Source organism: Talpa occidentalis, unplaced genomic scaffold (assembly GCF_014898055.3).
Source record: "Talpa occidentalis isolate TD23 unplaced genomic scaffold, MPIMG_talOcc4v2.1 talOcc4.9, whole genome shotgun sequence".
Classification (NCBI taxonomy): domain Eukaryota; kingdom Metazoa; phylum Chordata; class Mammalia; order Eulipotyphla; family Talpidae; genus Talpa; species Talpa occidentalis.
Genome location: NW_023605305.1, coordinates 53,132,777 through 53,160,579, shown reverse-complemented (window position 1 = coordinate 53,160,579; position 27,803 = coordinate 53,132,777). Strand labels below are relative to the sequence as shown.

At 36.7% G+C, this 27,803-nt stretch overlaps 2 protein-coding genes across 11 annotated transcripts in view; both read right to left on the bottom strand.

Moving 5' to 3' along the window:
* PTGER3 (prostaglandin E receptor 3) overlaps positions 1 to 3,301 on the bottom strand; it is a 243,359-nt gene extending 240,058 nt beyond the window's left edge. For 5 of the 8 annotated variants that reach the window (XM_054691021.1, XM_054691020.1, XM_054691023.1 and 2 more), the window contains exon 1: positions 2,157 to 3,291. In XM_054691021.1, coding sequence (XP_054546996.1) covers positions 2,157 to 3,053 — 897 coding nt within the window. In that variant the 5' untranslated portion in view covers positions 3,054 to 3,291. Of the gene's footprint in view, positions 1 to 2,156 lie in introns of all 8 variants that reach the window. The other 3 variants (XM_054691024.1, XM_054691018.1, XM_054691019.1) reach the window with 3 other exon arrangements.
* An 8,644-nt stretch (positions 3,302 to 11,945) lies between these two features.
* ZRANB2 (zinc finger RANBP2-type containing 2) lies at positions 11,946 to 27,565 on the bottom strand. Of its 3 annotated transcripts, XM_054691016.1 has the most exons (11): positions 27,264 to 27,562; positions 24,891 to 24,943; positions 24,696 to 24,804; positions 23,712 to 23,794; positions 18,580 to 18,656; positions 18,199 to 18,333; positions 17,266 to 17,435; positions 15,686 to 15,772; positions 13,710 to 13,868; positions 12,571 to 12,644; positions 12,007 to 12,043 (listed from the first exon to the last, which is right to left on the bottom strand). In XM_054691016.1, the coding sequence occupies exons 1-10, from the start codon at positions 27,317 to 27,319 to the stop codon at positions 12,611 to 12,613; spliced, it is 963 nt and encodes a 320-aa protein (XP_054546991.1). In that variant the 5' UTR covers positions 27,320 to 27,562; the 3' UTR covers positions 12,007 to 12,043; positions 12,571 to 12,610. The 3 variants fall into 3 exon arrangements, with proteins under 3 accessions (XP_037354768.1, XP_054546991.1, XP_054546992.1); XM_037498871.2 differs by lacking the exon at positions 12,571 to 12,644 and having other exon boundaries at positions 11,946 to 12,043; positions 27,264 to 27,565; XM_054691017.1 differs by lacking the exon at positions 12,007 to 12,043 and having other exon boundaries at positions 12,602 to 12,640; positions 27,264 to 27,563.
* Between the last annotated feature and the right edge of the window lie 238 nt (positions 27,566 to 27,803).

Here is a 27,803-nt window from a genome sequence, read left to right as displayed (position 1 = left end):
TCGATTCACTATGTTCTAGTGTTTGCATTCTTTTAAGTCTCTAACTTAAGAAAGCAGTTTTGCCAGTTTCTTTCCTTTGAAATAATCCCAACTTTGTACTGTAGATCCTTCTGAAGATATTTGGAGATTTAATTTCAGTGGTGTACAAAACATGACAGAACCATTTCCTTTAGTTTAGAAATTACCTATTTTAGAAATCATGAATTTCTATTTGATCACACGTTGAATTTATGTTCAATGTGTTCCATGTGAACTGAATAAAGTGTCTGAAGAAGTGCTGCAAACCAATAAATATTTGAATACAAATATTTGAATACAGATAAAATTGAAATTTAAAAGGGAGTGAGTTTGGTCAGTTTACATTACAATGTACATTCCATTTACATTTTACATTACATTTTCAGACATGATCTAAATTCTTCCTAAGACTCATGGGATTACAATCAAAGCTTTGAAATATCAACACACTACATAGTTTCTCTCCTACTTAAAACTGTAAATCTGCCTGACTGTATGGGTAAGCATTTTATGCATGTAACTTAATTGTATTTTTTCTAAGATGTAAAATACATGCTAGAGTAAACTCAAACATGTAGAATTCAAATGACCGTCATGAAAAATGATATTATTTGTCATTAATGTTCTGTGAATGACCACGTTTAGTAGTGCTTATTAATTAGAACGATTGCCCCTTGTTGTCTGATCACCTACACACCCCAGGGCTCAACAAGAGAATAAGTATGTCTAAAGTTGGTGCGGGTTTTGATCAGCCATGTGATGACATCAGCCGGAGTTCTAAGTCCTAGAATGCAGAATTGTGAGCAAACAGTGACATCCCAATATAACTGGGCTGGATCCCAATATAACTCTCCTGGTCACCAAGTATCACTGACTGGGAGCCAAGATTTGTTTTACAAATACACCACCCTAGTGAAATACAGGTATTTTGGCATATCTGCCTTGTCAAATGTAGGGGAGGAAGCGAGGTACAAAACTATAGTTCTATTTTAAAGTAAAAGGAGTTTAAAGCTATCCCTGGAGCACAACAATGACAATGTACTTAAAACCATTGAATGGTACACTTAAAAATAGCTAACATGACAAATTTTATGTTATGTATATTTTCCTACAATTAAAAATAACACTATATTTGGATGGGTCCTGAAAACAGTATCTGTGGGTTTCAGAAGCTTTTCCTAACCATCTCATCAATCTCATACTTGACTACACAATGGGTTATGTTTAGGACAGGGAGCAGGTCACACTTTCTGCAACAATGCTATTTTGTTGCAGAAAGGAGAAAATAAAACTATTTTTGTTGCAGCAATTTGTTTAGGTTACTTGAGAACTAAATAAGCACCCCTTCATCAAGAGTTAATAGGCTGCACTAACTCACAGAAATCTCTAGCAGGAACGTGAGCATCTCCTGCTCCCTGGCTGATAACCCTGTGCGGATCTGGGAAAAGCAATCCTCCTATCCCAGACCTGTGTGATTGCCACAAGGGCAAGCAAAGGTTGCTCACAGGTAGTTACCAACTGGTGGTAGCACTGACTGACTCTTGGTACAACAGCTTTGTAGAGCACACTGCACTATTTCCAAGGACTGAGGCTGGCTGCAGCGGCAAGGTGTGTCTTCACTCTCCCACCTCCCATACAGTGAACCTGCAAGGAAGGTGAGCACCAGGTGGGCTGGGAGAGTGTGCAGTGGCTCAGAAGCTTCAAAAAGGTTATGTCTGTTGGAGTACTTCTGCAGACTGAAAATGACCCTGACATGGAAGAAGTATTTGCAATAAAGAGAACCCCCGCTACATCAGGCTACAGTTGTCCTCACCATTCTGTGTCCAATACATCCAGGAGAAACCTCTATCTCTGCACACACACTGAAATGATACCTGGGCATCCGTCTAATCTTTGCAATTAGAATGCGATCACCTGTGTGCATAGGCAGAGCCTGATGCAATGTCTGGCACCTGTAAAGTGCTCAGCAGGCAAGTGAGGAACTCAGTTCTGACAGGGCAACTAAGGTAGAGCGAACAGATGGGACTCCTTAATGCTCTGTGTTGCAAACACACTCCTACAGGTGCTGCCTCTGTGAGTCTTCCTTGCTGGTCAGCCACACCCCCATCCAGACCTCCGCAGCCCCTGTGACTACCTACCAGCAATGGCGACCAGCAGACCGACAGCACGCACATGATCCCCATGAGTTGGATGGCCGTCTCCGTCGTGATCCGGCCCCACTGGGCGCTGGACTGTGATGCGGTGGTCTTGGCTCGGCAACGGGAAACCAGGGCCTTAATAGTGGCCAGGTTGCAAGCAATCGTGACCGCCAGCGCTGAAAGCCCCAGGAAGGCAAAGGTGGAGGCGAAGAAAAGGTTGCCCCAGTTCTGGGGAGAGCTGGTTTCGTTGCCCCCGCCCCCGGTGCTAATGAAGCACCACGTCCCGGGCCACTGGATGGTGTACCGACCCACGCCCAGAACCGGTAACAGGGCGAAGGCGAGCACCGCCAGCCACACGCCGAGCAGCACCGCGCGGGTGGCGCGCGTCTTCATGTGGCTCGCGTACCAGTGCGGCGCCCGGATGGCCAGCGCCCTCTCGACGGCCATGGCGCTGGCGATGAAGAGCGAGGACAGCCCGAAGACAGTCATAGTCAGGCCGAAGAAGGTGCACAGTCGCCCCGACGGGTCGAGCTGCTCCCAGCGCTGCTTGGACAGGTACACGACGATGACCACCGGGCTGGTGAGCAGCTGCCCCACCATGTCGGTGAGCGCGAGCCAGCCGATGCACAGCAGGAACGACTTCTTGCGCTTGCTCTCCCGGCGCCGGTAGCTCCGCGACACCAGCAGCATGGCCAGCGCGTTGCCCACGAAACCGGTGATGAGCATGGTGATCGGGAAGACCACGGACACCGAGCCGCAGTCCTCGCCTGGCCCCGCCGGGCGCGTGAGGTTGCCCCGCGCCTCCGCGGACCGGTCGGTTCCCCACATGCCAGGGTAGGAGTGGTTGAGGCGGGTGCAGAAAGGGGCGCTCCCGCCGTCGCCCCGGGTCTCCTTCATGTTGGCTTCGAGGTGAGCCGGGGACGGCGCCCAGAGAGCAGCAGCGGGAGCCGGCGGACGGGGAGCGGACAGCGGCTGGGGTCGGCGGCAACCCGGGTGCGGGCTGGGGCTGGGACTGGGGCCAGGGCTGGGCTGCCCTCCATGTTGCGGGGCACAGCCACCGCCTCACCTGGCCACTCGGGCCGCGGCGCCTGGGCTTTCAGACCACGCAGGCAGCCGCGCCGTCCGCTCGGGGAAGCTTCCAGCTCCGCGGACGCCGAGCTGCCCGGGCCTTTCTATTAGACGAGAGGGGCGGGGCGCTGGCGGGTGTGGGCGTGAGTGCGGTGGGAGGAGGCTGCAGTCGCAGCTGAGCGCTTCTTCGCTGCAGCGTGACTGCTGCCCTGGCTGAGCAAACCAGCAGGATTCCAGGATTCCGCTCGAAATGACCCAGCCCCTGGAGCAACAATTTGCCCAGGAGGGCGTGCTGCACGCCTGCCCCTTCTTGTCCTCTGCCGTGGGGGTGAAAAGGGGCTAAAATATCTCACTGGCCCTCCTCACCCCAGTTCAGCTGCCAAGACAAGCTGAGAGGCCACCCTTCTCCTTTGCCGTCCACACTTGCACAGGAACCTCCTCCTGAAGCTCTTTTTAACTGTCTAGGCAAAACACACTTCTTGCATAGCTCAGCATAAACTTTTGTCCCTTCTGCTTCAAGACTCTAGAATGATCATGAGCAGGCCAAAGCTGCTCCGTGCCGAAATATACTGAAACTGTAAACCGAATAGTGTCTCAGGCATAGGGAAACAGGCACAAGGAAACAAAATAAAAAGATGGTCGAATTTAAAGATGAAGAAATCCCACTACCACCCCTTACCTAAATTCTACCCTCTCCCTTAGGAAACAGGTAGGGCAGGTGGCAGCCACATGCACAACTGTATCAGGGAAACTGTTGTTAGCCTATGGGAGCTGGAGTGTGAGGGCAGAAGAGAGACAAACTCTTACAAAGCGCCCAACCCTCCTCTACCCCTTACCCTGTTCTCATACAATTAGTACTGAGACCTCTATTTAGATGTTAGGAAGGGCTTAAACCATGTGGAAATTCTGCCTGGAAATAATAAAAATTTAATAAAGACAGGCATAATTGCCTAGTACATTTTTTAAATAAGCCAATGTTTTGAGTTTTTACGAGCATTTCCCTATTCTATCAGCGATTCTTCATGGTGGTGTTGCTATTAGTACTCTCCTTTTATGGTGAGGTAACTGATACTCCATGAAGTGAAGGAAATGCTCAAGGTCTTGCAGCATTTCTCTGCTAGTTGGAACTACAGTGTACTTTACATAGATACCATAACCACTTTCAGCAGGTGAAAATCTAGGGCAAGAACAGCTATTCCCAAACCTACAGAGTGCCTGTTTTTTCTGCCTCTTCACATTGTATAGAAAGTAAAATTTGATAAATTACTTACAGACCCGTGTTTTCTCATATTTAGGAAATTAGACCTAATCTTATAGCATTAGAAGACCATTCCAGACTTCAGATTGACTTTAAGAGCAAGCCTACTTAATTTCCTTGCCTTTCTTAGCTTAGCTTTTATCTTTTTTGAATGTAAATGAGTGGTAGTAGATAAGAATGCAGTATGTCTCCACTCTCCTGGGATTTCTTCTTTGCTGTTGTTTTGGTACTTTTTGAGTGCCTGAAAAAAATATTATATGGTTAAATAGTTTTTATTTTTTTTCCTTTTTTTTTTTTTTTATATTTATTTATTTATTTATACAAGCACTGGGTACAGACAGAAGCACGGGAGGGTGAGAGAATTCACCAGAGCCAGAGCGGGGAGCAGAGCAGGCAGAAGGACTGAAGTACACTGCTGAGGGGAGCAGCGGGCAGCAGGAGAGGTCTGCGCGCCATGTGGGACCCTCCTCTGGTGGCCGGGGAGCAGCCGGGGATGGAACCGGCGCTGCAGAGCCTGCGGGCAGCTTTGCAACCCAGCGCTCAACCGCTGTGCCACCAGGGAGGCCCCCTGGCTAAATAGTTTTTAAAGCAGGAAATGCAAAAATGCAATTTAAACTCCATTTCAGGGCCTCCCCTGGTGGCGCAGGTGGTTGAGTGCAGCGCTGTGAAGCTGTCCACAGCCTCTGCAGAGCTGGTTTGATCCCGGCCGGGCCAGCGAGGGTCCCACATGGCGCAGCAGACCTCTCCTGTTGACCTGCTGCTCCCCTCAGCAGTGTATTTCGTCAGTCTGCCTGTTCTGTTCCCTGCTCTGACTCTGGAAAATCCTCTCACCCTCCCGCGAATCTGGCCTGTATCCCGGTTCTTGTATAAATAATCTTTTTAAAAAACCCTACATTTTAACAACATGCATTAACCATCACTAATTTTATAGTGTTCTTGTGTAAAAATTTTTGCACTTTTGAAGTTTTATTTAAAATGTGGTTTCTAATGAGAACAGTAAGGTATTGTGGTTTAACTTTTTAAATATTCCCCAAACACATTTTATGTTTGAATTAAACCATAAATGGGAAAATGTTTGCCTACAATGTCATTTGAAACGTTATCTAAGCTTTATTCAAAGCATTTGTATGAAAATACATATCATTTAATTTTTCAGCAAAATTTATCCTATTGTATCTTAAAATGACACCATTTCCTAATTCATAGAGCAAAGAAAGCAGTTCATTACATCCAAAAATTCTCATTTATGAATATTGGAATTCTTTGAAACTTTTCTCTCATTGCAGTGTATGTTATAGCCAATTGAACTATGGAAGAGTAACATATATCAGGATGTGTAGAATGTCCTGATGATGTGAAAAATGCTAGCTTCTTTTACATAATCTCCATACCAGTGCACTGAATGAATTGGATTTCAGGTCTTTTGAAAAACACCCTTCTCTTTTCACCATTTTGCTTCATCCTCTTTTAAGCTGTCTGCTTTGTAGTTAGTTATTCACTTTCTAAACAAGTGATATGTGGGATCCTAGGACTCATACAAAGATGCTGGCATCTAAGTCGTGGTTGGCATTTTGGTGTTAAAGTAGAAACACTGAATTGTGTTTGAAACACCAGCTCCCTCTAGTGACCAAAACTGTGCACTATATTAGAGGTATTCTAAAGTCTTGAGCAGTTTTAGAAAACTTAGCTTTAAAACGACTTAAAACCTTTTACCTAATTACTTATCTTACAGGTTTACTCATTAATACATAACTAGAGTCATCTTGTTTCTTACAGCACAAACTGGCATGTCTGGTTAATCAACAAAATGGTGGAGTATTAAGGACTGAGTGCAGATAATTGAAAGATCACACATTTCAAATGGTTTTTATGGTATATATTTACCCACTATATAATTTCAACTGAAATGCCGCCCTAGGAATTTTAACCTATAAATTCAATTTTATCCCTCCTTCATCTTACATTTTAAATTTTGCAACATAGATCAAAGTTGATTTTACTATTTACTTTTACTTATATTTAGAAATTTTTAAAGATATGGATACAAACAGTATTGTTTCACCTAATCAGGTCCTTACATCCCTTATTTTTGACGGAAAATATCTGCAACTCTTACTCTATGGAGCCAATTACTAATTTCAGCATATTTTCAAGTCACTTATTCACATATTTATTGAACACCTACTCTGTCTGACACAGCACTAATTGCTAGGGGTGTGAAAGGACCACACCAAATTTTACATTTATGTAGATATTTCAGTGCAGAACTTTCGGGCTTTTTTAAAATCAAAATAACAGAAGAATACTAATCCCAGTGGTTTTTGTGATTTGCCATGGAGGTAGGGTCTTGTATTAAGTACAAATTAAAAAATTATGTAAGTTTTCACCAAAAAGAAAAAAACCAAACATGCATACACATTCATATTGAATTAATTTCCAGCAAGTGTTTAGGTAAAAGTCTTTTTCTACAAATGGTGCTGGGAAAACTGGATACCTGTGGCAAATAAAAATGAACTTAAACCTACCATGCTACAAGCAAAATTGATCATAGATTATATGTAATTACATTTAATCTTAAAATTATAGATATCCCAGATTAAAACAGGAGAAAAATCTTTGTGACTTTACTCTCCCATCAGTATTGGAAGTATTCCTGCAATATTTCTAGATGAGCACTATATTGAGGAAGTGAAATGCAAATGTCTCAACTGTGAAGGACTGATTAAAACTGTTACTGTCATCCAGTTTCATAAACTTCTAGCAACCTGGTTTCTAGTGACCGAACTTGATCAATAATACGGACTCACACAATAAGTACCTGCGCCTTGGGTATAGTCTACCTCCGTAAATGTTCCATCTGTATTTGAAAGGTGTATTCTGGTTGATAGGTAATGTTTAATAAATGTATTAATTACATGAAGTTAGTGGATGTTTATCTTCTCGATCTTTGAATCATTTTCATACTTTTTATATTGAGGTGAAGAAACTTCTCTGAAATTCCCCGTTTTTGCTCCCTATCTTTTGAACCCTAGTAGGTACACATTTAAAATTTTATGCTTTCATGACTGACTCCACTATGAAACCTTCTTTACCCTTCGTATTTTCTCTAATCTTTCATGAAATAGAACCATTTCTTTTCTGATTAGCATTATCTTGGGTTTTTTTGGGCCATTTCAGGTCAGGCCATTTCAGCGCAGTCTTCATTTATCCAGTGACAACCACCACCTTATAACTGGGGATGTTCATTTAATTAAATCATCAGTATGGTGGGGTTTAGACCTACAACTCTATTTGTTTTCTACTGTTGTTTCCTTTTTCTGCCTCCTTCTGGATTTATAATTCTTTTATTTTCCTTCTCTAACCTTATGTATCTCTCCCATTCAGCGATTACTTGGGGCTTTATCGTATCTTATACTGCCTTTAAAACACAGAACACTTTATGTTTAACCTTGTAATAGCACCTTACATTTCTCCATTCTTAACCTATGTGCTATACATGTTACTTATATATATGGGTCTCACAATATATCAGTGACTTTAAACAATTACCTTTTAGAGACCTTGAGAAAACCTTTACACACATTGCTAACATTTTTTTGTGCCCAATTTCCACCTGAGTATTATCAGCCAAAAGAACCTTTAATATGAGAAAACCCTTTTACATTAGTGGTGTTCTTTCAGAGTTGAGTAACCAAAAGTTTGCATCTCATCTATATTCTTAAGAGTATACAGAATATAGAAAACCAGGCTTGTGTTTTTTTAGATACTTCTAAAGTTACTGTACCACCCTCTGGTTTTGCACAGCTTCTGACAAGTTGGCCATCATTCTTACCACTATTTCAATATGAACATTATCCTCTAGTCACTAATTAGATTACAAAGAGTCAGTCTTATGTGTACCATAGGTTTTTGGTGCTTCTGCCCTTAGTGATATTTTTTTCTTGAGACTTAAGTTTGGTAGCTGCTCTATCTTGTGAAACTGACATTTAAGGGGAGATATACAATAGGTAGAGATATGGATACTGCTATTATAGGGAGTAGGCAGCAATAAGCTTTAAGCATCAGTATATATGAAATACATGAAGATATGGGAAGGGAGAATAAAAACAAGTCAGTATTAGCTGTATAATTAATGCCAGACACAAAAAAACATGCTCAGGGTCAAAGCGCTGACATGAAGTAAAAAAAATCAAATCAGTTATTTTGACTCCAGGGGAATATAGAAATCAAGTACCATTGCTAATCTACTACTGGGTCACATCTATTAAAACCAACTTCACAGTACTTTCCTGTTAGAGGTACTTGGGCTGCATAACCTAATAGGCCACAGATGTTTCACTTTGGGAGTAGACACAAAACTGTTGAATCCAACACAAAAGTCTTAATTCATTTTCAGTCAGTGTTCAACATGGTTCAATTTAATATGGACAGCATTATTTATGAGGTCACTTTATTTTCCAGGTTTTTCCACAACCACAGTATTTTTAGTCTCCTAAAAACCTGGTTGAACCTCTAGTCTTTGCAAATTAGTTCACCTTATTCATCTATAAATGTATCCTTTGAGACAATTCAACTCCAAGTTTTGGCCTTCTCATTCAGGGAAGACGGATTCTTACCATTTTATGACTATTGCTCCATAAAAAAAATTTATGTTTCCCCCATTACCTTGAGTTTATTGGAAAGGGGTTGCCTCATATGTTTAGCTTCAAATCCAGGTCTTTCTACTTCCTTGAATGTTACCTATTAGGTATATTTTAGTCATCCATTAAAGTATTTGGGAGTTTATCTGATCATTCTATTTTTCTTATTCTAGAACCTTTAAGACATTTAGGACATTTAGACGTTCCTAAATATAGACATTAGGAACTATTACTATATGGTTAGTGTTTATATCTGTGTAACGGATATTAACTGCTCCAACTCTCTATCCTCAAGTAATCATGTATTTCAAGTGCCTGGCCAAAAAATTACTAGTATTTTTGGTAACTCTTAGTAACTACAACCTTGATTCTAATACTACACTGATGGATCCCTCCTGATAGTAATGCTCCTATCTACCAAAGTCCCCTGTGTCCCCCAGGAGTCTAGATCTCTTTCCCTTACCCACTGACAGTTCCTCTCCAATCACTTACTTTCCTTACTATTTGAGAATGGAAACATTCAGGGGACGCAGAGTAGGTTAAGGGAAAGATACTAGCTACAGTGATGAAATTGAGCAAACCCTACCATAACCAAATGATGAAGGCTAAATCCTATGACGGCATATAGATACGTACTAACTTGAGTCAAGAGATTACTGTGGGAATCTATAAGTACTGTAATTTTATTATTTGATATTATTTAGACAAAGGATTCCAAATGGAAATTTAAGAAAACCTAGCAGTTAAAATGACAGCTATTGAATGCTATGAGATTTAATTCAGGAAGCATATATGATGTACTATTTTACCACATGAAAAAATGTATGTAATGTTGTGGTAAGAAATAGTGATGTAATATGGGTACTTTCCATTAAAAAAAGATCAAAACATTTTGAGTACCCAAGGTTATGATAGTGGTTTTAGAGTATTTTAAAGAAAGCACTTATATATACAAATATGATATATAAAAAATAGTGAATATAAAGAGTTTAAAAGTAAAATCAAAGGTAAACGAGACTGAATTATAAAAATAAACATTAAACCAGAGTTTAAAAATTCTAATTTATTTCTAACAAACACCACTTGATGCTTGACTCACAGGCTTTATTTACATTTGTCTACAGCATCATTTCCTTATGAAATGAACTATTACAACTTAGTCAAACCAAATGAAATCATAATCATTTGAATTGCCTGTAAACTACTATTAGCTAAATTTATAACTTTGCATTTGTTTAGTACAGTCAAAGTTTTAAATACAGAAAGCACAAGAATAAACCAATGGTAACATGTAGACTCTAGAAGATCATCTGGGCAATTTAGAAGGTGGACTTTCAAAAAGTCTGAGGCACAATTACAAGAGAGTATAAGTTCTTGTGCAACCCATGGTAAACGGAGCAAAGAAAATTAAGACGTAAAAAAACAAGGGGAAGTTCATTGTAAAAATATCAAAATATTTCTACATACTTTGCTTTCATCTATAGTTCAGTTGAAGAGAAAAATCGCTCATTTTAAAAGAAACAAAAATAATTTGTTTGTTCTGTCTACTACGTATTTTAAAATGCTTTATCTTTAATTGAAGTAGACATTAATTAAAGTTAAGGGAAAAACAAAAACAAAAAACAAGGAAAAGTGGGCACTGATCCCCATGACAAAAAGTCCCCAAGCACAACTGTTGATTTCCCTTCATATACTTACCTTGCTTTGTCACTGTAGACACTGTTAAGAGAAATCTTTTTGTTTTTAAACCAGACACAAAATGGAGCTGGAGTGACCAGATTTTAAGAAATAAAACAAATTCTTCAAGTATTTTAAGCCATAAATAATTTCAAGTGAACAAGAACAAGAATTATTTCTGCTTATGTCAGAACATAGGTTCTGCTCACAAGAGAAATAAGCATTCATTACTCAGAAGAAAATTTTATGCATTGTTTAAACACCTCAAGGTAAATGTTCACTTAAATTCATAATGTCCCTATTGGTCTTTAATACAAAGAGAGATATACTTCAGAAGCTTTCACCAATTTGTTCCCCATTAAGTATGACACAGCTTTTGTGTACCCTATACTATGTGATAACTAGATTTTAAAGGCTATCACATACAAGTGTCTTAAAACATTAGGACAAACAATCTGAAATACGATGTTTTTCTCATCAGACAACTTAACAGTAGAGAAAAAAATGAACTGTTAAGACTTTCTTGCTCAAAATCATGGATCAGAAAGGGAGAAGTAAGTAACATCTTTTTCTGCAATTCACAAGATTTTTCTGCATGAAGTAAAACTGGGTAAGAGAATGATTCTAAGGCACCCTTAGCATAAAAAAAGTCAAATTAAAGAATTTTCCAGGTGACTATTAAAATAGTTCAACTGATTTTCTGCTGAGAATAACTTTGGACATAGGTTTACATAAAAAAGTTGACTCCTTTTCCCAGATAAACATCAACAAATTATTCTGAACAACTTTACCAGTCTTGTCCATGCCTAAAGTTCAGGCAAGCCTAGGCAATCCTGTCTTAAGTAAACAGACAGCTCATATTTGGAAATGAGAAAAACAAGAGTTTAAATTAGCAAACAAATTACTTTGCTATATAGTGAGATGGTATTAAACGAAACAAACGGTTGTAAAGATGGATGATAAATAGAGCATCTATTCTGGAACATTATGGCTTAAAATACCATTTACTTTTAATTTCACAAATAAACACAGTTGTATTGTTCTGAAAAGCAATGAAAGGCATGCACCTCTACTAGCAGATTTAGCACTTCTGACCAAGTAAGACACCAACTTCTTAAAAAATATGCTTCATGCACTGTACTGGTTTTTTTTTTTTTTTAAAGATGTATATTTTAATACATTATTTCTTTTTCGAACTTGAACGGGAACCAGAATGGGATGATCCAGAAGATGACCTGTGGTGCCTGTAAGACATAATGAAGAAAGCAGGTAATTTGGTAAACTTAACTTAGCTATCAGGAGTCATTCTGTAAGACTTGTGAGAATATAAGAAATTAAACATCATTATGGCGCAAAAGGAGTAACTAAAATCAAAGATAAACATACATATAAAAATAGTATATAGGCTTTGGATGTGAGCCCAGTTCTAACTGTGATTCAAAATTTTCTATAATTAAAAATATCTCATTTCAAGATATAGCCACCTCTCAATTATTTAAGGTAATAAAGGAAGCCTTGCAAAAATGTGTAAATTTACAGATAAAATACAACAAAGTCATATAAATGTGGTAATGGAAATGTAACTACATCCATTTCTGATACACTACAGTGTATAAGTCTATATCTAAAACAATATACAGCAAGGCTTCTGTGTATGAGAATACATATTCATAAATAATTATGGCCTGGAAATTTAAGTCATACAAAATGATTGTACAATTATTATAGGGCTATATTCATGCAGCTAATATGAATAAGTCAATATATCAACCTGGGTAAAGTAGTGGTGTTCCGAGGGGTTGGCCCTGGGCTCAGGGTTGTTTAGTGTTTTCACCAATCACCTGGCTTATGGAATAGAGAACATGTTCATTAAGTTTAGATGACAACAAACTAGGGGGATTATATGTGGCTAAGGTAAAAATTTGCAGAAGTGGTAAAAAAGTGACAGAAATAATTTGACTCAATTATTGAATAATTTTCTTACAAAGGAACAAATACACAGATACAAGACTAGTTGTGTGAAACCTTAATACCTAAACTACAAAATGTGAAGTAGATAACAACAAATTATTTTGTACAAGTAGGAATCATGAGGTAACCCTACCAATGAACCCAGCAACAGTCAGATTTTACCTAATTTTTACTTTCATAAACTGAAAGGACATGGAAAATTTGCAAGGATTACAAAAGAAGTCATTAAAATGACTATTTAGACATTGAGAACCAAGAGAAAATCAATGAAAATGAGTTATCAATTAGCCTTTTGTTGAAAAGGATGACATGACACTTGCACTCTCCAAATTTAAAAAATGTAAATACAGATTCAGTAATCTAATAAATGTCTTTCTCTAAAAAAATGGATTCAGATTGCAAGATTAAAAATGTATTAGCTACAAGAACAATTTCTTTATAAAGGGCATGAAACCATTATTTGCTGTGGAAATGCATTTACATATATTTAAATGAGGACAATTTCTAATGATCTGAAATAGCCAATTAAAGTTAGATGCCCTAGAATCCCATGACTTCTAATATTTAATGTAAAATCAATCACATAAATTAATACATATAAAATCAACCTCTAAATCACATCAACAGTTTCTGAACTAAAATTCTTAAAAGACAGAAATAACCGAGAGTTGGCTATAATTATTTATGAAAATAAAAATTTAAACAATAAAATGATCAGAGTGGAAGAGTGGTTTGATCTATAACTTTTCTAAACAACCTGACCAAAGCACACAGAATAAACAAAGTAATCGATCTGTTTTTTGTAGCTCAAAGTTGAAAAGTACAATTTAAAGTTCAAACAAAGGAGATAACGAAAATCTGATCCTTGACTAGTTAAGTTTAGTGAGTCTATTAAACACACGTAAGAACACCCATTCTTATTTCTACAGAAACCCAAACCTTTCGGGTGACCGTGATCTTGTTCGTCTTTTTTTTCGATCACCAGATGAAGAAGATCTAGAACGACTTCTCTTTCTGTTCCTCTCAGGAGAAGATGATGAGCTTGAGTAAGATCTTTTTCTTGGGGAAGAAGAACCCCTGTGGGACCTGGAGCTGGATCTTCATTGATTGAGAAACAAATCAAACATTTCATTAAAAGAAGAAACAAGGCAAATTATTTAGTTAACAGCTCCAAAATAAACAGGATTTATAACTATGAAAATTTTGTAAGAAGGAGTACTTACTGCTTACTCAAGAGAAGACTTCTGGTTCAAAATGAAAACTATTTAAATACAATTTAACTTCAGCTCTTTTAAATTTTAAGTGCTCATCACTAATAACTGAAAACCATCTTAATATATTAGTCAAATTTTAAATTATTTTTTTGAAAAAACTTTCAAAAGTTTCATTTTTATATTACATGAAAATAGCAAACCAACATGTCTTTATGATTAGAAAATGTATCCCTCCTTTAGGGGGAAAATTTGTCTCTTAAATCCCACTTCTGAGGATAAACATCAATTTCTTGTGGAATTATGCAACTTACTCGTTAAATTGCTATCAAAAGAGCAAGGATGACAGAAATGAGAGAACAGTAACTATAAAATTGCTAAATATTCAAAGAAAAATAAAATGAGTAACTTTAAAACTTGCTTTATATTAACAGTACTTTTTAATGAAGAATCACTAGTCATGAAATATGAAGTGTTGACATTCACATGCTTCAGGTAGAAGTAACTGTGCAAATGCCTAAGCGCAATTTTTTTTCTTCATTTACATATTTTGGCTGAAGGAATTTAGCTCAAACTTCCCAAAAAATTCACCTTTGGGCTTGAAATAAAATCAAGAAAGCCCAAAAGGAGAATTCTTTGGAAAGTTACAAGCAAGAAAAAAAAAAAAAAATTGGGAAGAGTTATGAAGGGCTGTTCTGTAAACCTTAATTATAGTGCTTCTCAAAGGGAACTAGGACTTAAGTCTCTTCAACTAAGAAGTAAATAAAAGAACTAAGACATTGATAATACATAATAACAATAAACTCATTTACTCAATTTGGTATTAGCTTAAGTGTGCAATATCATTCTTTTTTCTGAATGGCAAATTGCAATTGTCCTCAAATGCCACAGACTGGCTCTAATATACTGTTGTGTAATTAAGTTTACGAGGAGAGCTATTATAAACCCTAAAGTGTGAAATTCCATGCAAGAGGAATTTTAATAATTTTCTTATTCATGTTAGGTGCCTAAAATAGACTATCAAATGAACTTAAACTATATAGTTTTTGCTTCTTTCCATTATGCGTCCCTCTACAGATCTAACTGAAATTAACAATGAAGTTTACTCTTAAGACCACATTCCACCTAGACTAACTAACAATATGTCTTGATTTAGTATCTAAGAATAGTATGTTTTACATATACTGTTCATAGTATTCTGGGTAATGTTACAGACAAAATAGAAATATGTACAAAACCTTGCAGAAACTATCTGAAATAATAGCATATTGTTTGTTAGTAATGAAAACAACTACCTTGCAAAATAGTCTGCTTGGAGGCAGATTTTTCTCCTTTTAAAAATGAAGTAAACCTTTACTTTTTTATTTGTGCGTTTCTAATTTTATTTAAACTACCACTGCACACATAACTAATTTACTAGAGATTGATGAGACGTGGCTCCATATTTTAGCACAGAAGTAACAAACCTCGCGTAATTCAAAGCAACCACCTTAATTCAATCATGGGAATGTCTTGGCACACTGCTGGCAATGGAAACATCATCTCACAGTGAGAAAATTAAGCTGATGGCAAGTGCATTAGTTTTCTAATGCTAAAATAAAATTGACAAGTAGAAGCAAAATAAGAGGGAAAAAAAGCAGCAACACCTTCTGCAGCCTTTATTTTTTTTCTCTCTGCTTTACAGAGAGATGCTACCTCATTCACCTTGATTTCGACCCACGAGATCTCGAACGTTCTCTGGAACTGGAACGAGATCTTGACTGCGAACTGGAAGAACTTCTTGAACGGGACCTGGAACAACATGGAAGGAATTTTTTTTCCAGGACAACTTAACTGAACTTTGAGATATGAACACTGAAAGAAAGATGTGCATTAGTTTATTTCCATATTAAAAATAATAACTACTTTGAGATATACATTTTCAAAACAGTATTTTAAGGTTAACAAAATATATTTTATTCTAATATTTATGCCAAAATTGAAGATAATAATTTCAAAAAAAAATAAACTATTATTTTACAAGTTTGTCTAAGTAACTCTGAAAGTCGCTCAAAATTGTACAAATAAAATCACTCAACATTATCACTTTTTCAACAGTGAATGTTCACACTCAGTTAAAAGTCACCCAGAATTTAGACATCCAGGAATATTTAACATTGCAGTTTATGTTTAACTTCTTTGAAATGTCTTTATTCTCTTATAAAAATCTCTATGTCTTGTGTCTCTGGCTTAGTAGGAAGCTTTAAATGTTGAAAAGCATTTGTTTAGTCTCTATTTTTCCTGCCACTCAAAGCTTAGACAAATAAAGGAAAAATACATTTACAATCCTTCACTGATTTACATAATTATATTACTAAAAAAATATGAAAAGGAGATATAGTAGTTTTAACTCTAAAAATTACCAATGAAATATAAAATTCATCTATTAATTTCATTTACACCTTTAATTTGTCCTTAAGTAACCTGTAGAAAAGGATCATCACATTTCATTTAAAATTACTATCTTTATACTCTTTTAAGCTTTTGTTAGGTTTTATAATACTCAATAAATAGTGATCTAATTTTAGATTCAAGTACCTAATATTTTATTCCATTATATATTAATATAAAAAGATTTTATACCACTAGAATTCATTGCCCATTTCACTTAACTACAAATAGGAATTCTTCAAGGGACTATTGTTTGAATAAAATTTTATTTTTATTGTTGGCTAAAAATCAGAATATCTAAAAATTTTACATTGCTATCAAAATAATGTTCAAATACAACATCAATTAAAACCTCTTATTCCTGAACATCTCAAACTTATAAGCACCAAGCCAAAAGAATATGGCTGATTTTGCTCCAGAATTACCACCAAAGTTAATAATTAAAACACTGTAACAATGATTTAATGTCTAATAAATTTCTGTATCTGCCTTTAATATTATCAGTGAAAACAAAAATTTTCATTTCATTCACTTAAAAGCTTCTAAATGTAAACTACTTAGGTAATTAAATATCATTCTTTGTATGTAATGATTAATTTAACTTTTAACAACTATTTTAATAAAAGGCTTGGTGCAAAAATAGACTTTGGGTTACATTTAAATTATGTATTTTTGAAAATAGTGGACAACTTCATATCACTAAGGTAGAAAAAGTATCTTTTAAAAGACAACTCAAATGAAACCTTTAAAATAAAAAGGAAAGCTTAGATAAGTCAAGAAAAACAAAATTTATAAATAAAGAAGTTAGATACTGACATTTTGACTGGTGTTACCCTTGACCTGTACCCGTTTACCTGGACCTAGACCTTGAACTTGAGGGGGAGGATAAGCTTGATGAAGATCGTGAATGTGAAGATCGAGATTTTGAGCGACTTCGTCTATTAGATTTCTTTTTATTACTATCTTCTTCTTCACTGGCATCAAGATTATATTTTGAAAGATCAGCATCATCTTCATCCTCATCCTAACAAAAATTCAGTCAATGACATTTAGACATTAGGATATCAATGTTATCTACTAGGAAAGATAAATAGTTCTGTGTACTGGTATCTCCACAGGAATATATGATATCACTTACAGCTCCGCAAATTGATTCTCAGTCTTGATATCTAAGTACTACTACTTCATCTCAGCTAAAGAAACCTGATAACCCAGACATTTCAAGACATAAACCTTGAAATCGTATTCATTTCAGCAAGTAAGCTATGAAGAATTCTCAAATTCACTCCCTTTAAAGTTCTTGAATCCATTTCTCTCCGACTTAGTTAAAAGCTTTATGCTTTTCTTTGCTATATTAAACTTTTAGGTAGTCTCCCCAACTCTGGAAATCCATTCTGTCTCCCATTACCTCAGTAAATTGACCACTAATAAACTGACCGCTATCACTCTGAAACACGGGCCAGACAAATATACCTCATTTGTTTCTCAAAACCTTCATTTAGCTAACGATCTGTTATTACATAATGTGTCTTCATAAACACTATTTCTCTCTGAAAACAAATTCTTCATTTGTCTTTCCCCTCTAGAATTTAAGTTCTACTAAGACAAGGGTTGTTCTGACTCAGTCATTCCTGTTTCTCCAGAGGCAGGACTGTGCTTAGAAAAGCTTAATGAGAACGAATATATAATAACTTATCAATCCTAAGGGCCTTATTTTGTCAAAAACATTTACAGTATGTGGTACATAAAATAAGACAAAGGGGAAATTGGACAAGGGAATTACTTACCTCATCTAACTTATATTTGGAAAGATCTTCATCCTCATCCTCTTCTTCTCCCTCAGATTCTTTATCTTCAACTTCCTTTAAAATAGATGCAGGACCAACTGCCTTCCCTCTGTACTTTTTCTTTTTACGTCCAAACTAGGGAAAGAGTTTCATTATAGATGTCAGCTGAAAATGTATAAAATGAATCCTTTTTTCCAAGGAATTCCTTTTATATATTTAAATCGATACATATTTTAAGTCAGTTACATCAATTATATTTGTCAATTATAATTTCCTACAAAATGGAAGCTGCTGAAAGACTCAAATTGTGCTTACAGAAATAAATTAAAAAATTTTCCTTTGCTTTTAATAACTCAACTTGCACACTAATGCACAGCTTACCTCATCATATTCACCATCAGATTCTTCTCTTTCTATATATTCAACATTTTCTCTTTCATTAAAACCACCACCATATCCTAAAAAAGGGAGGCATAACTGTTATCCTAATCCAATAATTACAAAGACAAAAATGTCCAAATCACCTCCAGATAATGGAGGAAAAGAAAATTTTATCAATGACAGTTGCTTATCCATCTAGTAAAATTGTTAGTTTTTCAAAAAGCATATTAAAATAAAAAATCACTAGAGAACAACAGTCTCACAATCAGACACCTTAACTGGTAAAATTCCTATGGCTACACTTCAGATTTTCTGAATTTCACTCTGTCCTGGCACAGGCCGTATATGGAATATGGTTGGACAATAATATCTTCTCAAACCTATGTAAAACCAAGTTTTAAAAGAACTTAAAATGAGTTAATTTTAGAGAAAGTGAGACAAGACATTCTGAATAAAGCTCCAATTGAAAAAATAATAAGAGATGTAAGAAACAGAGCAAAGCTATCTTAATTGCTTCATACATGCCAGAGCAATACTGGCACCTACGGTCAGTGTTTTCTAAGATTTAAGAATTTCTTGAACTAGCAAAAGTTGACTAAAATTCTAAATAAAAAAGCATTTTAAAAAATTTAAGATTTATGACTTTAAATTTCTCAATCACAGGCATTAAAAAAATGACTTACACTATCATCATTTCATTATAGAGCCACAAAAAAAGTAGAAATGTAATAAACGTAACAATGTAATAAACAAAGTTCTTAAGGAAAAAAAATCAAATCACTGTATCTTTTCTTATTTTTATTAATAGTTTACTGTGAAAACTGCAATATATCAGTTTTTATCCTTGGCATATTTGCACATCACCCCTTCCTCCTCCTCCTCCTACCTTGTTTCAGAGACAATATGTACTCCAATTGTAATACAGTCCCTCCCTTGTTTCTGTGCATGTGATACATAAATGTAATGTATTTAAATACCAAAACAACCTTTCCTTATTAAAACCTTGGCTCTAGTTTTTCAGAATATTAAATACAAAAATACAGAAACAAGTACAGTTGGGTATATGTTCCGCTCAAGAAAACAGTTCATATTCAATGTTAATTTGAGATTAAACACTGGAAAGGAGTGATTCAATATTTTTTTTTGCCTCTAGATATATTCAATCTTATTAGTATATCCTGAGATTAAGATATGAAAAATGATAACAAATTTTAAGAGATAACTGAGAGTAAAGATCTAAACTTCAAAATACTTAAAATTAGGTGAAAAAATTTTTTAAATCTTAAAAAAAAAAAACAAAAAAAAAAAAAAACAAAACAAAAACACACCTCCATAGGCTGCAGATGGAAAATTCACACAGGAAAAAATAAAATTCAAGTCAAATACAGTAGTAGCATGACAGCAGTAGCACAGAAAAATGACTGATAAATTGCACTGTTTATATGTGGAACATATAAACAGTATTTTTGCAGCATTATTTAGAATAGCCCCAACATGGAGTCCTATGTGTCCAACAACCAACAATGGATTTATGGACAAAGGAACTATAGCACACAAAAGCACTGGAATATTATTCAGCCACAAAGAATGGAAACCTGCTATTTGCAGTAACGACCCTGAGGACATTATGTTAAGTGAAACAAGTCAGATAAAGTCAAATACTATATGATCTCTTACATATGTTAAAAAAAAGGACAAGTTAATACATACAGAAAATGGACTGAAGGCTATTATATTAGAGACAGGATCGGACTGGGCAGTAATGGACAGCAAAAATGGGTAGAAGCAGGTCAAATGTACAAAATTCAACTATAAGTCATGTATATATTATTATGGAGATGGAAGTTAATAATATACTGTACTGCGTATTGAAAGTAGCTCGTAAAGAAATCTTACCAATTCTCATCCCAAGGAAAGACAAATTTTGCAATTATGTATGGTAATGGATGTTAGCTACTTATTGTGGTAATTACTTTGCAATATACATAAACACTGAATCATTATGCTACACACCTGAAACTATTATATGTCAATTATACCTCAAGAAAAATTTTTTTTTAAAGATTTATTTATTTATGCATACTAGAGCTGGGGTACAGGCCAGACGTGTGGGGGGTGAGAGGATTCACCAGAGACAGCGTGGGGAACACAACAGGCAGACTGACTGAAATACACTGCTGAGGGGAGCAGGGGGCGAGACAGGAGAGGACTGCTGCACCATATGGGTTGTTCCCTGGCCGGCCGGGGGATCAAACTTGTGCTGCAGAGGCTGCAGACAGCCTCATAGGTTGCATCTTACCCCCTTGCACCACCAGGGAGGCTCAAGAAAAATTTTTGAAATAGAAAAAAGGCATGGCACATATGAAGAGCTAAAGAATAAATAACAGTAAATTTTTTTAGAAAAAAATTGTAGCTTATAATTAAACTGTAGCTTGTAATTTTCTGTAAGTAAAGTAAAATTATTTTGAGTATCATTGCAAATACAAAGCTTTTTATATGTCTCATACATGCCACAGAAAAAGACTAAAACTACTGATAACTGCATAAGCTATATTGTGTGAATTCATAACAAATTTACCTGATAAACTTTATCTCTGTACATAGAAAATACAGTAGTCATGAAAAATTGAGAACTTATTTTCCTTAAAAGGTGAGTAGGAGGAATCAATGGCATGGCCTGTGTGTCTATCCTTCATTCTATTGGTTTAAAATTTTTCAGGTGGGCCTCCCCTGGTGGCGCAGTGGTTGAGCGCTGGGCTGCGAGGCTGTCCGCGGCCTCTGCAGCGCTGGTTCGATCCCCGGCCGCCGGTGAGGGTCCCATGTGGTGTGACAGACCTCTCCTGTCTCGCCTACTGCTCCCCTCAGCAGTGTATTTTGTCAGTCTGCCTGTTCTGTTCCCTGCTCTGGCTCTGGTGAATTCTCTCACCCCCCCTGCACTTCTGACTGTACCCAGTGCTTGTATAAATAAATAAGTAAATCTTTAGAAAATAAATAAATAAATAAAATTCTTCAGGTAATATTGTAAAAATTGGTGCTCTAGTTTCCATGCTTGCTACCCCCCTCAGTCTTTTTCAAAAACTAGTAATGTTTAAAGACAATTACATGTCACTCTCTTGTTAAAAATCCTTCATATACTTCCCATTATATTTATAATGAATTATAATCTCCTTACCATGATTTACAAGTCTTTGCCTAATTCTGATGTGATTTCCAGAGCTAAGTAGTTCACTGAATCTGCTAAATTCTTCCAAGTCTCAGAGCCTTCACACAAGCTATTTTCCCTTGCAACTTGTTACATGGGTGACTCATACTTCACTTTTTACATTCAGTATCGCTTTCTCAAGGGACTTTATTAATCTTAAACTCAGTTTAGATGAAACAAGCAACCATGAACCCCTGAAGGTTTTTAGAAAGTGTTACAATGACTATAGTCTCAAGTTTGTCTCACAGTAAAATGTAAAAAGGTAAGAGCCAGTAGGACATCAAATACAGGTTTCAAACAAGTCTAAATTAGGATTCAAGAATGGAATTGGAGAAAGGGGGTTGAATGTAACATATACTTCAAAGCAAGAACTAAGATACTAATTTGAAAATTCCATGACTCTGGATTTTGAAGAATTAATCCAATTTCTGGTATTTTATTCCCGAAACATAATTCATCATCCTTAAAGGTTAAAAAACAAAAAACAATAGAAACAGCACCCAAACCCTGAAATAGGAGACTGGCTAAGTAAATTATTTTACATTCATTTGATGGGGTTATGCAGAAGTAAGTAAGCAATCTTTCAGAGAATGTACAAGTTTCTTTTATCCTGTTTGTCCCATGCTTAATAGCTCCACTGAACCTTAAAACTGCCTTATTACCAAGAGGAGAAACTAGAGAGCAGTAGTATTTAGTTCACACCTTCAACTTCAACAACCAGCAACTATTTATAGTGAGGAAAGTGGAATAAGGTCAATATACCAGGAAGATGGAAAAAGGTAATGAATAAAGAAGGTATCAAACATAAACTTAGATGACTTCAGTTCTTGTGAGAGTGAAATTTTAGTTAAAGTCATAAAACAGGACAACGAAAATGTAGGATAATTATTAAAAAAAAACTTTGTATAACCAAGATGAAAACGCATACATTGTGCAAAAATGAAAAATGATATAAAAAATATATGGAAAAAAACCAACTTTGACTTCATCCTAAAATCAATCAAAATGCTTTTCAACAACCTGAAATGTGAGGGAAAATAAGCCAAAAAGACCTTTGGTTGCAAATGGGCACAAGGGGAATATGTATAGACTCTAACTAGATGGCTATTTTTTTTTTTTATATAAAGATTTATGCATATAAGAGCTGGGGTATAAGCCAGAGGTACGGGGTGGGGGGGTGGGGGGTGTGTGTGTGAGAGGATTCACCAGAGACAGAGGTGGGAACAGAACAGGCAGATCTACTGAAATACACTGCTGAGGGGAGCAGCGGGTAAGACAGGAGAGGTCTGCTGTGCCACGTGGGTTAGCCCCTGGCCTGGGTTAGAACTCATGCAGCAGAGGCTGCGGATAGCTTGGTGGTGCTGAGACTTAACCCCTTGTGCCAGGGAGGTCAGGGAGGCCACCACTAGGTGGCTATTTTTCCAAGACAAGATATAACAACTTTGCTGTGATAGAGACAGAAAAGATGTTTCTGGGGGTAGAGGAGAGATGCAGCAGCAGTTACTGAAAAAAAAAACAAAAAAAAAACAAAAAAAAAAACACAAAACCCAGGTTTCAGTAACAAGCCTGTGGTTGTTGGTACTAACCATGAAGAAATATATAACAAGAAGGCAGCCGGATCTCAGAGCAAAATCAAGATTTCAATTTGGATATAACAAGTTTGACATTTACATTATGATTGCATAGGCAACTGGACATATGGGTTAAAGCAGCAGCTTCAGCTTCCGATCTAAGTTTGGGCATCACAATGTGTCAATGGGTTACACTTAACCTTAGGGCTTAGACAAAATAAAAAGCCTAGAAAATACAGGTGACAGAAAAAAGAGCTTAGGGATTGGGTCTCGAGAAACTCAAGAAGAAGGTGTTATGATTAGCAATTAAATTTTCAGTTCTTTTAAAATCATATAGTTAGAATGTGATTGTACCTTACCTGTTCTTTCTTCTAACTTAGCATACTTAGGAGTATTACACATGTTACACTCTGATCTTCTGGCCCAATTCACATTACTGCAACTTTAGAAGTGAAAAATATCAAATTAGTAAACGATAATCCAAAAATCAAAACAAAAAATCCAGCAAATATTAGATACTATAATTTGGACATGAAAACTAGAAAGAAATTATATAAAGAAATGTTTGCTAAAGAATACATATACTGATATGAAAAGAAAGTGGTTTCAACAGACTGGACTATTTAAGCAGAAAAACAAGAGCTATACAGTATGAAGAGTCTCTTCATTATTTTATGAAAACATGACATTATCTACAGAGATTTTGATCTCTTAGGGAAAAACACACTGTAAAATAAAGATTCTACTAATTTCTAAGACTCCAACTTCATCTCAAAGGAGAGTAACCCTATATCCTCCAAATGTTAACTCTTACGGAATCATTTTGGGCATTGAATTCTATAGCATATAAAACACAGTGATTTAAAATCTGTTACTAGGAAAATTCTACATTAACCAAGTCAGTATCTATGGTACTAGAAATTTACATAAGACTCTTCTGTATAGTTGATTCATTTATAGAACAGAAAAGATGGGGAGGTAGAAAAGACAGGCAAAAATAATTTTGTGGTACATTTCACATAAACGATAGGTCAAAAGTTTTTGAGTTTTTTTCAATAAGAGTATATAATACGCCAGTGCTTTTAAATAACCCACATTCCCCTTTCAGGGGATGTTAGTTCACCATAAGCATTTGCTTATGGGTATACATAAACCATCACAGTAACAACTACTATTACCATTATTAAAAAGAATTTAAGAGTTATTTATTGTTATATATCAGATTTGATTTAAAGGATTACCTCTGTTTATCAATGTAACTAATTGAAAAATTGGTAATATTAACAAGTAGTGGCTACATATATACTATTATGGAAGAATGGACAATTACTTGAAACACATACGTTTTACACTGCCAGTCATTGGCACTAAATAGGCCTCGACTCTTTTCTGCAAGTGTCTTTCCTATTTCGGTGCCCCCAGCTTTCATCATTTTAGCCTCAGTTGTTTTCTCTGTAAGTAGAAAAATGCAATATGAGACTGGAGAAATAAAAAATCAACCATACACAATCTTAACCAAAGTTTCCTTAAATGCTTACCCCGACCACATCTATTACAGCTGGTTCTTCGGGCGAAGTTTACATTTCCACATCTGAAAATAAAGCAAGATACATTTTTTAAGCTATCTTTTAAATCTGTACCTTTTTAAATATGTCCATATATCTGGATACAGAAGTTTCAAAATCACCTGTCATGTTATCCAAATTATCCTTATAATTTGGATGGAAAATATAAGATCTGAGGTGACAATTCCAGGAGGAGAAACTCCAATCTTTCACTTACTAGCTATATGGCTGTGGTAAGTAACTTAGATCTCTTTCCCCCAGTTGCCTCAAACTAACTTGTATCATTAATAATTTCCCCTTGCAGTTTAAGTCAGATTTCACTCCATATCAATAATTACTGGTGAAGTACCAGAGTTCAAGAAAATTTCAAAAGTAAACTTGCAGTACAGAAATGAAGATATACACCAAAAATGTGTTAAATATCAGAAGAGATACAAAACCCAAAGGGTGTACCAATTGGGGGGGGGGGAGAATGAAAAAAATCGGAGTGGGCTTCATGGATCTTGATCAAAAACCCTTAAAGAGGAAAGATGGAAAGGAAAGAAGGAATAATCACCAGCTGTACTGACTAAAAATATGTACCTGTATATTGGCTTTTAAAAACACGTTAAGTGTTATAATGCCATGTTAAGCTTATATTTTATGAAAGTTGATTACATTCTAGGTGGTATACCTTAATGAAATTAAGATGTGAAGTATGAAATGGACAGTAAACTTAACTGAAGCACTCCAAATCATTTTTAGGCTGGTTCCCACCCCCTCACCCCCAAAGAATATTCTTTGTGACACCAATAAGCACTGAAAGTATTTTTTGAAAACATTTTCTGGAGAAATGATTCTCACGGTAGAAATAATGTTCTATTTATGTTTGTAACTGAGTTGAAATGCATAGAGAACCATTTCAAATATTTGGGTATGACATCATCACTGTCAAAAGCACATTCTGCAAGTGACCAAACACTGCAAAAGCCAGACGTTAAGTTTTTCTATACCCTTTAAATGTTTTCAACAGTCTTAGCATCCCAAGTAATGTTATTTACAGCACTAACTTTTGTTCTATTTAATATTGTCAGACAGCTTTGAGATCCTTCAGGTCATCATAATTTTTAAGCAACTAAGAGCCATCAATTTATCATGTTAAAAAAACATAACATTTTATTTAAACTGCTTAAAATGTGGATAGAAGATAAATGCTAGGGGGAAGAGGGATTTAATCTTTCAATGACATTAGATTTTAATTCTTAAACTATCACTAGGTATCAAATGAATTTTTGTTACATTTAAATGCTGTATACCACACTGTGTGTTCACTGTAAGGGAAGAGTTCTATCCCAGTTTTTAAGCAAAGTTAAATAACCTACTTACAGTTAGGAACAGAAGCAACAGGACTAGAATTCAACCCGAATTTGTTTGCTCCAAAGTTTACCTCTTTCCTACCATTAACTCTACATAGATCTGCGGCTAGTTCAGGGAAAAGAAGTCAAAGGTTATATTCTTAGAGCATGAGTTATGCCTTCAATTTTTTTTTTGACATTTACTTTTCATAATTTCCATTTTTTCCCCAAATAGGTGCATGTATATAAAAACAGCCTTCAATAAAACCTTACTAGCAATTTTACAGAACACATTGGCTTCAACAATATCAAAAAGCAAAGTCACTAAAACACGTGCTTCTCTGCTGAAGGCACCTCCAAGGCTGAGCAGGCCGAAAAAAAAGGGGGGGGGGTAAAGAAATAAAACCAACAAAAACAGGCCTCTTGTTTTTCCGCTCTAAAAGAGAAAGGTTCAATTCTTGTGGTCAATAAATGAAGGGGTGGGGGGGGGGAGTCAGAATTTCCCAAACCAAAGAAAGGTAGTGTGTGGCAGGGGTAAGGGGCAAATAAACAATATGTAGAAAAGTTCGCTTAAAATAAAATGATCAAAAGACCCAAAAAAGGGACAAGTTCGAGAAAGCAACGCCTTCCGCGAACAAGAGTAAAGTTGAGTAGGGAGGAGTCACGTGGGGGAGATCCAATACCTAGTGGCCTCGACTAGGGGAGATTTCCTTATCGCTGAAACCTAGGGAGACGGAGGAGAGTGGTGGCGCCAAGGGTAGGTCATTTCACACTCAAAAAGAGTGTCTGTCCTAAAGAGGGGATGTCAAAATGCTGGAATACAGTCAAAACAAAGGGTCCCAAAAGACCTCCTCTTGAGGAGACCCGGAGCCTCCTTCCCGCCCCGAAGCCGGCTGCTCAGTGTGTCAACCGGCTTCAGGCACCAGAGATCGTAAAAATGGAAAACGCCGAACACACCTGAGAAAGCCCCCAACAATAAATGCTTCCCACGCCGGGACCCTCACGAACTCACTTTTTGTCAGGGCAAATCCAGTCACCGTCACTGACTCGGAAATTCTTGGTCGACATCTTGGACGCCGCCACCACAGCCACCCGCAGCTACGTCTTCACAGGAGGAAGCGGGCTGGGGGCTTTCAGCAATCCGGGCTGTCCTCGCGCCGCCTGATTCTAGCCTCCGCTACAGCAGGGTTTGAGAATGAGGGCACTCAGCAGGAGTTGAGTTTGAACGTTATTGTCGGGAGTGAGAAACCCGTACGGTTTCTTGGCTGGCCGAAAGAGTTAAAATGCGAATGTGTTCTCTGGCTCTAAACTAACAGGCGCGGCAGGGACAGCCCAGGCAGAGACCTTCGTGGCACTGGAAGCCTCGGAGAGCCCCCTATAGGTAGAAGGACCCAAGAGGAAAATACTTCCGCTCGGAGGGGCGGGGCTAGGAAGGCGGAGGCGGAAGTGACTGTGAACGGATAAGGGTTTGGAAAGGCGGGTTGCTCTAGCCGAGGTTAGGGTGTGAGCCAAGCAGGGCGCTTAAAATTAATGTTTAAGTTATTTTAATAAA

What these genes read in the sequence shown, in the direction of transcription:
- ZRANB2 (XM_037498871.2), bottom strand. Translation starts at nt 27,319, where the DNA reads ATGTCGACCAAGAATTTCCGAGTCAGTGACGGTGACTGGATTTGCCCT. An exon ending in TAAGTTAGAAGAAAGAACAG is followed by an intron (nt 18,657 to 23,711) that starts GTAAGGTACAAT and finishes TCCCTTTTTTAG; the next exon opens with GATATGGTGGTGGTTTTAAT. An exon ending in AGATCACGGTCACCCGAAAG is followed by an intron (nt 12,044 to 13,709) that starts GTTTGGGTTTCT and finishes TATGTCTTACAG; the next exon opens with GCACCACAGGTCATCTTCTG.